The sequence below is a fragment of the Nanorana parkeri genome, unplaced genomic scaffold, assembly GCF_000935625.1.
Source record: "Nanorana parkeri isolate BGI_ZX_2015 unplaced genomic scaffold, ASM93562v1 scaffold126, whole genome shotgun sequence".
In the NCBI taxonomy this organism is placed as follows: Eukaryota; Metazoa; Chordata; class Amphibia; order Anura; family Dicroglossidae; genus Nanorana; species Nanorana parkeri.
The window spans coordinates 725,447-734,422 of record NW_017306394.1 but is presented as its reverse complement, the minus strand read 5'-3'; the positions used below and the strand labels follow the sequence as shown (position 1 = coordinate 734,422).

At 44.4% G+C, this 8,976-nt stretch overlaps 1 protein-coding gene across 1 annotated transcript in view; it reads right to left on the bottom strand.

The window, feature by feature from the left end:
* TBCD (tubulin folding cofactor D) overlaps positions 1-8,976 on the bottom strand; it is a 171,932-nt gene that overhangs the window by 35,867 nt on the left and 127,089 nt on the right. The window contains exons 23-26 of the mRNA XM_018553643.1: positions 4,716-4,747; positions 3,412-3,474; positions 2,623-2,699; positions 1,522-1,603 (exon numbers count right to left, since the gene is read on the bottom strand). Of these exons, the coding sequence (XP_018409145.1) occupies positions 1,522-1,603; positions 2,623-2,699; positions 3,412-3,474; positions 4,716-4,747 (254 nt within the window). The remainder of the gene's footprint in view (positions 1-1,521; positions 1,604-2,622; positions 2,700-3,411; positions 3,475-4,715; positions 4,748-8,976) is intronic.

Sequence of the window (8,976 nt, the reverse complement as noted above, 5' to 3'; positions counted from 1 at the left end):
CCTCTGCATCCAGTCCGATTTAAGATCCCATCACTGACTTGCTGCCTACAGAACAATCCTTTGTGCAAAGGTGTTCACTATGAGGTCATTGTAAAAGACAAGGGGTGCTCTTTCCACCTGGAGGAGGGAGGTTTATTCTCAACATACAGAAAGGCTTCCTTACAGTAAAAACTGTGAAAATGAGGAACAGAGGCCGACAGGAGCTATTTCTAGCCAACGTCTCTTCAAAAGAAGGCTGGGGGTGTTTCTAAAAACACAAAAAACGTAGCTGGCTATTACAAGGGAATAACATTTCATTTTTTATCCGGGGAGCACGATTGTCTTTGGGGGTCAAGGAGGATTATTTTGATAAATTTGATCATTCTTTATAAGTGTTTCTAGAATAATTTAATATCTTTTTGGTTGCAATCAATTGATGTGTCTTTTCCGATCTCACAGTAAAGAACCCTTTCCTACATTGTGAGTAAAGACACCATTTTTCATGATACCCCCCTGTCCTCGGTAATGATGTCATATGCTGGCCCGCTGGGTTTCCTCAGCTCCTGACTATATAACTGCTAGCATCGGAATCGGGCCCGATACAGGGCATTTTGACAAGTACTTGTACTTGTCAAAATGCCCCGAAGCCTAGCACCGAAGCTTGCGCTATGTTTTGTTTTTTTTTCTTCTTACTTGCCGAGCGTCGCGTCACTGCTGCTCCGGTGGGCAGCGCTCCGAGCGGGGTCATCTGGCAGTCTCCGGCCACCTAAATTAGGACCCGGAGACTGCCAGATGACCCTGCAGCGGCCAGTCAAGAGCAGGGGAGCGGGGACGAGTCAGGCGAGAGGAGCTCCAGGTGGGGTTCTAATTTAGCGGGCAGGCACCTCTAAGCCAGCTGAATTAGGACCCAACCTGGAGCTCCTCCCACTGGACCAGTTATAACATGTAGTTGTACTATGGATCATTTAAAGTCAACTGTCCCTTTAAGAAAAAGTATCGGTAATTGGTATCGGCAAGTACATGAGGTGATGTACTTGTACTTGTAATTGGGCCTGAAAAAGTGGCATCGGGACATCCCTATTTATAATATAATTCTTCACTAGACAACAGCTGTTCAGATCACCATTTGAATATGTCACTTTGCTCCTCTGCACTTACATGCCGACATGGTGAAAAACTTGGTTGACATGTTGATTCTTGTGGCAAGACAGGAAGTCTAAGACAACCATGGTGCAATTTAAAGCAGAAACACCTACAAATGGCTCCAGGGCTCGGTACGGAACAATCCCTTTACTTTCGTCCCCTGCGGCCTCTTTTCCTCTTTCAGGATACAAAAAACATGAATGAATCATGGCAAACGCCACCCGTCCAATTAAAACGCAGCTCTTAGTATAGAGATGTAGGTGTGACCACAGGGCTGGGTCCATATGTCCCAAAGTTAATTGTCTTAACATAGCTCAGCCATGGCTGCTGCGGCTCCTGTCATTAATTTGGTCCCTTCAGAAATAAAAAACAAAGAAGGCCCTGATGTGAATCACCTACCTCGCTGGACTGGATCGACCTCTCCGTCCGGGTCCTGATAAAATTCATTACACAAGGCGGACAGGGATGACACAGCGGCTTCCTGCAGGCAATGAGTAGAACATGGGGATTATCACATCACAGACAAAGAGACATGACGAAGAATTACAGATACTAAATTTCAAGACATGTTTATGGCTCCAAACGACTATATAAAAACAGCATTATTTCCCCCGACTCAGCTTGACGAATTATCTGAGAAGTGTTTATACCGGGGTGGGCGTGGGGGGAGAAGGGGGCGACAGGGGTGGTATCACTTTACAAATATATTTCAATCAGTTACTCGGGGGTGCCCAATTCCTATCGCCCAATGCCTGGGACTAGATGTAGAGCAGGAAAGCCGCAGCTCGTTTTGTACAAGTGATCTGGGCGGCTGTACAACCGCATTTGTTGCAGCCTGCTTGTCCCTCCCACCGTGGTTTTTGGGGTCCCCTGCTCTTTTGGGGGCAAATTACTTCAGGAGAGGGGGGAGCAGACCGGAGAACATTCATTCTCTGAACAGTGAGACAGGAGCACTGTACTCACAGCCCTTCCTGTCTCAGCTGTCACAAGCCGGGCTGCACAGGAGACCGAGCACTATGCTGTGCACCGTCTCCTATATTGCAAGTAAGGCTCCATAAAGAGAATCTGTCACCTACAAGTTCAAGCTGACAGCCTCAGAGCCTCTGTTGTCAACCATAAGAATTATTTGCTCCACAGTGCCTGTAGATACAGAGGTCCGTGGGGCTTGCTTTAAAGTTAATTTGCTGCTTGTTATGAATATATAAAAATATTTGAATGTGCTTATACCAAATACAGACATTTCCCAGAACACATACCAGCCAGCCTGCAACAAAACAAATTTCACTGTCTAACAATCTGCATTCAAACAGAAGCTTTGATTGCACCACATTTGCAAAATATGTGGAGGCCGCCGGCCTCATCAAGGCTCCTCTGTGTACTGTGGTCCTAATTCTAATCTTTGCTGTCCACTGATGAAAATAATGCATGCATCTGACACAGGACACTACGTATTGTGGAGGTCTGGTAAGAGACCCTATTGATGGGGTGAGAGGGCCGTACCTTTATCTTCTGACGGGCAGAGCTGGAGAACAAATGGAGGCTTTTCAAAGTGTCATTGATAAGCTGCTGCCAATCGGCTGAGATAGAAATAAAAAAAGATGAGTTACTGGATTTATAAACGGAGAAAACAAGCAATTCAAAACATTTCCTTCATACAACCAACCTCTCTGGCTTCATGGAGCTCACAGACCCTCACATGTTGCTCACTGCAACCTCTCATGAACAGTTCAGTACCTGGCTGGCCATCTGATATGTCACACAAAGCAGAAACAAAACCAAATACCTACTGCCCCCATCATACCCTCAGCACTCCTCTCCTGTACATACTGCCCCCATCATACCCTCCACACTCCTCTCCTGTACATACTGCCCCCATCATACCCTCAGCACTCCTCTCCTGTACATACTGCCCCCATCATACCCTCAGCACTCCTCTCCTGTACATACTGCCCCCAGTCATACCCTCCCCACTCCTCTACTGTACATACTGCCCCCAGTCATACCCTCCACACTCCTCTCCTGTACAGACTGCCCCCAGTCATACCATCCACACTTCTCTCCTGTACATACTGCCCCCTGTCATACCCTCCACACTCCTCTCCTGTACAGACTGCCCCCAGTCATACCCTCCACACTCCTCTCCTGTACATACTGCCCCCTGTCATACCCTCCACACTCCTCTCCTGTACATACTGCCCCCAGTGATACCCTTTCTAACTCTCCTGCATATACAGCCTGGTTACTGCATTTCCTGTTAAATTCCTAACCTTTCCTTTAACATGAACGTACCTATTGCAGCATCTCCCGGGTGTGGGATTTTGGAGAGGGAAAGATTTTCTATCAAAAGGCAAACTGGCAAAACAAAAAAAAGCAAACACAGATTAGGACACAAACCATAGTCAAGGAGCACTACACTACTGACAGTTCAACGACATACGATGCCTTGGGACCCTGTTAAGAGTATATTCTGCATATACTGTGACATACTATACATCTGCAGAATTCATGTGGGCAGTACAGTGACTATAGGCAGCACATTGGCTTAGTAATTAGCACTTCTGTTGTGCAGCACTGGGGCCCTTTGGTTCGAATCCTGGCCAGGACACTCTCTGCATGGAGTATGGATGCTCTCCCTATGCAAGGGTTTCCTTTGCATTGGTTCCCCCCATACTTCAAAGACATGCTGGTAAAGTTATTGTCCACTGTCTAAACAGGCCCTAGTACATATGTGAGATAGGGACCTGAGACTGTAAACTCCTTGAGGGCAGGGGCTGATGTGAATGTGCAATATGTAGACTGCTGTGTAAATGAATGGCATAACAATATATTAGGTTAATAACAAACACTGAATCACAACTATAATTACTATATAAATGACAAACGGCCTACAAGAAAAATCATTGTGTCAATACCAAGTAACCAGATATTGCATAACCCAAAGGTGGACAATTAATTATGGATTCCGGGAGCCAGCAGGTTTTGTTTTTAGGAGCCAGCTCCATTGACGCTGAGAGAAAACCCTCAAAAGTTGTAATTCTTAAGGGACATTTGCTACCTGGCTGCTTGGATTTGCCCAGCCCTGGCATAACCTGCAGCAGGAGAATAACAGAAAACTCTGACTGATACTAATGGCACCACAGACAAAATGACTTCTAAAAATGTGATGACCACTAATTTCTGGTGCAGATAGTTGGGCAGCCGACTTGAAGTGTCGGTCTATGTACTGTAGAAGACCCAAGTCTCTTTTTATGAAGCTCTGAGCCCCAGGTCATTGTGGGGGACAGGGTCAAAAGGCTTGAAATGAAGACCATCAATACAGTAGCTGAGTCCTTCTGGCTGGACATGGCTAAAGAGCTCAGACGACAATCCTGCTTGTTCTATCCCTTTAATACCGCAATGAAAGCAGACAGTAATCCAGCTATAATAGGAGGCCTGCAACAAATCTTGTAATGTTTATCCCGGGTCAGCTCAGTGAGATTGCGATCTGATGGGGATCAGGGAATACAAGGAGGACTGATAACATTGGGCTCTAGGAGGGAAGACCGGCCGGAGTACGTTAAGTGTGGCATTACATGGTATTACATGAGGCTTACCTGCTGGTCTCATTAACTCTCCACCCAGACCCCTAGATCAGACAGAAAAACACACAATGACACGAGGACACAGGCAGATTTCATTGTACAGAATACATTAAAGAGACATTTTTATTTTTAACAAGAATAAGCACCTCATAAGTTCCACATTTGACAATGAGCACCAAATTGGTATAAAAATGGCTTCCAGCAGGTACATAGACGTCAAGTATGTCTATCTGGTCATTCTGGGGATATTTGGTCCATTTTTCTTTTTTAAACCCCTACTAGTAAAATTACAGCAGGATCTGATTGGTTGATATGACAGAGAAGTACAAAATCCTGATTCAGCATTTCTGACAAGTGTCTTATAATTGTGAGTAATGAGCATGAAATGACAATAGACAATGATTCAGGTATTTTGCCATTTTCTTTCTGATGGGAGAAAAACACTTTAACGACTAATGTGTAATGCTAATAAACCCTTCGCCGGATCAGTATGACGCAGCTCACCTACACCTTGTGTTCCACCCAGGTATTAAACTGCTATAATGGGATGGGGGGGGGGCATAGTTGCCTCTACAGGACTGGAGGCACCCAAGGAGATTAGGAGAGGCAGCAATACACACTCTACACCTTCTACAATATACAATGAAGCTCCGACAACTGGTTTAGGAAGTTTAACACCATCCCTATAGAAACTGCTGACAATGCAACTGACCCATTGGTACAACTCTGACTATAAGTACAGAACAACAGATGTTATAACATAACAAGTAACTCACAGAGAATTTTCACCTAATGCATTTTTTAAAATGTAATTTAGTTATTAGTTTTGGTATAAGAACAATGAACAGCAGCATTTCTGAATCAGGGTACTGTGGCACCGTGTGGTACCTTGAAATTTTCACACAGCGTCATGCCTTTCCACGGTGCAGGCAGGCAGGCTGGCCGCCAGCACCATGGGAATGAATGACGCTAATCCAGAGAAAGTGGGATACATTCAGAAAAGGATAGACGTTCACCTCCCTCTAGGAGTGCTACACCTCCCACTCTCTGCCATGCTGCCTCCTGATGGAGGGACTGAGGACTCAGATGTTAAGGAAGGACTGGAGACTCAGATGTGAAGGGGAGACTTAGATGTGAAGGAAGGACTAAGGACTCAGATGTCGAAAACTTTGGTGGTGTTTTTTGTTCAATTCAAGTATTTTTTGGGCAAGTCTGATGTGTTTGTTTACATTTTAATTTAACACTTTAGTGAATAAGGAGTACAAGTAACCCTTACTCATTCACAAGGGGGGCGGGCAGCATCTGGGTGCCCCTTCATGAAAGGGGGTATCCCGATGCAAATAAGACCCCCTGCCCACAGGAAATCGGTACAGTGAAAGAATGTCGGCTGTCACAGCACAGCTTTCCATTTGATGTAGACAGAAACCCAAATACTAAAGTTGCATATAATCATTACTAAAATAAATGGAGGAATTCATCAAAACTGGAGCAGACGGAATCTGAAGCAGTTGCCCATGGCAAGCAATTAGCTTCTACTTGGTTTTCAAATCTCAGCTGAACAAACTAAAGAGAGAAGCTGACTGGTTGCCATTGGCAACTGCTCCAGATTCGTTCTGCTCCAGTTTTGATAAATCCCCCCACCTTATTTTTGCAAGCTATTTCTAAATCTTTAATTATTATATCTTGGTGATATTGCCATGAATTTCCTTGCTCAGACACTTCCTGTAATGGGGAGACAATGCGCTATCCCTGCGTCCCGAATGTGCTCCTGCATTGTCACCCTGTGCCCATGGGCTTCCGATGGAGACGAGGACTACAAGTGGCTATTTCAACGCACATTACACAGGCATGGGCCATTGTTGTCACCATTCTGCCCTCAGAAATGACACAAAACCATCGCTGGATTGCATAGAGGAAGAAGAGGCTGTGGGAGTTCGGCAGTAATGAGATGCAACAAAGGAAGAAAAAAAGGGGAAATCAGTCTTTTCTTTAAAAAAAAAAAAAATGGCATTTGTTTTGGTACACAGTGGACAGAGCAAACTAAGCGTCATCCAATAAGGGTTGATATCTTCTTTAAATGCTATACACTATGCTTCCTATACAACAGCCAAACAGGAGTCTCATAAGGTAGACACATGCACAATACATCCCATCAATATGTGCGACTGTCCTACCACACATATGAACACTTGGGACAGTACCCTTCATATGGCAAGGCCCCAGTCTGGCCAGAATTGACTTAGTTCTTTGGACAAGATACTTGAAGCTGGTAACAGTATGATATGGAAACAAGATGTCACCTTCTGATACATCTGGGTTTTATTGCTCTCAGAATGCAATTGATCATTTTATTCCAAAAGACCAAAACATTTCCCGATATCTCTGTACATGGGTTGGTAGGAGATAACACTGTTTATCCAACCTGGGGAGGGGGTGTACTGTAGGGACCCCCTGGTGTGCGGAGTGAGGCCTCTGCAATAATGAAAGGACCGGGCTGTTTATCAATAAATACTGCGGCTTGAGGTGAATATTTACAGTACACAACATGCAGAATTTTCCCTCCCTGCAGGTAAATGAACACAAGTTCCTCATAGCACACGTTGTTCACATAACACAGAATATCTTACATATCAAGGGGACAGGAGTGCGTGTTTCTAGAAAGGACAGACTTTATCTGCAGACATGGAGATCATACCAACAGACTTATGTCAGCTAAGTGAAGAGAATATAACTCACTTCTACCTATCCTCAGCTTAATACTTCACCCTTCTTTACACTGACATTAATTCCATTCATTGTGATGGGTGGAAACATACAAGACATCAATAATCGAAAAAAGACCTATGGAGGAACAAGGCGAGATGATGACATAACTTTTCAATCGCATGATCCCAACCTTCAATACAGGAGTCCTCCTGAGGAACATAGTGAGATGGTGACGTAATTTCTCAATCACATGGTTCCAACCTTCCATACAGGAGACCTCCGGAGCAACACAACAAGATCATGACATCAATTCTCAATCACATGATTCCAACCTTCCACACACAAGACCTCGATGTAAACATAGCGAGATAGTGACATAACTTCTCAATCTCATGATCCCAACCTTCAACACAGGAGACCTCCGGAGGAACATAGTGAGATGGTGAAATCATTTCTCAATCACATGATTCCAACCTTCCATACAAGAGACCTCCAGAGGAACATTGCGAGATGGAGACATCACTTCTCTATCACATGACCCCAACCTCTAGTACACAAGACCTCTAGAGCAACATAGCAGGACATTACATCATTTTCAATCACTTGATTTTAACCTTCCGCACATGAGACCTCCAGAGGAACATAGCGAGATGGAAACATACAAGACATCAATAATCAAAAAAAAGACGTATGGACACAAGACCTCCAGAGGAACATCACGAGATGTAAACATCACTTCTCATTCACATGAATCCAACCTTCTACACATGAGACCTCCAAAGGAACATAGTGAGATGGAGACATTACTTCTTAGTCACATGGTTCCAACCTTCTGTACACAAGACCTCCAGAGGAACATCACAAGATGGAAACATCACTTCTCATTCACATGAATCCAATAAAGGTGAAGTGATGTCATAATGAGATGGTGACACATGAGACCTCCAGAGGAACATAGTGAAATGGAGACATCACTTCTCAGTCACAAGATTCCAGCCTTCTGTACACAAGACCTCCACAGAACATGAAGTGAGATTGTAACCTCAATTCTCAATCACATGAACCCAACCTTTGGTAGTTGAAACTTCCGGAGGAACGTAGCAATAAAATGCCATTAAATTCTTATTTTGTTTATTGTCATCCTCAAAACAATACCTCCAGAAAACACATGAAAGGTGAACATATGGAATCAGACCTCCAGAAAAAACCTTGAGTGACATAACAACCAATCAGATGCTAGAAAACATCCTGGGTGCGAAATAACAACCAATCAGACTCCAGATGTCATTTTTCAGATAGATAGATAGATAGATAGATAGATAGATAGAGGAGATACAGAGAGAGCGACAGAGAGAGAGAGAGAGAGAGAGCGACAGAGAGAGAGAGAGAGAGAGAGAGCGACAGAGAGAGAGAGAGAGAGCGACAGAGAGAGAGAGAGAGAGAGCGACAGAGAGAGAGAGAGAGAGCGACAGAGAGAGAGAGAGAGAGAGAGCGACAGAGGAGACAGCAGAGAGAGAGAGAGAGAGAGAGAGAGAGAGAGAGAGAGAGACAGAGAGAGAGAGAGAGA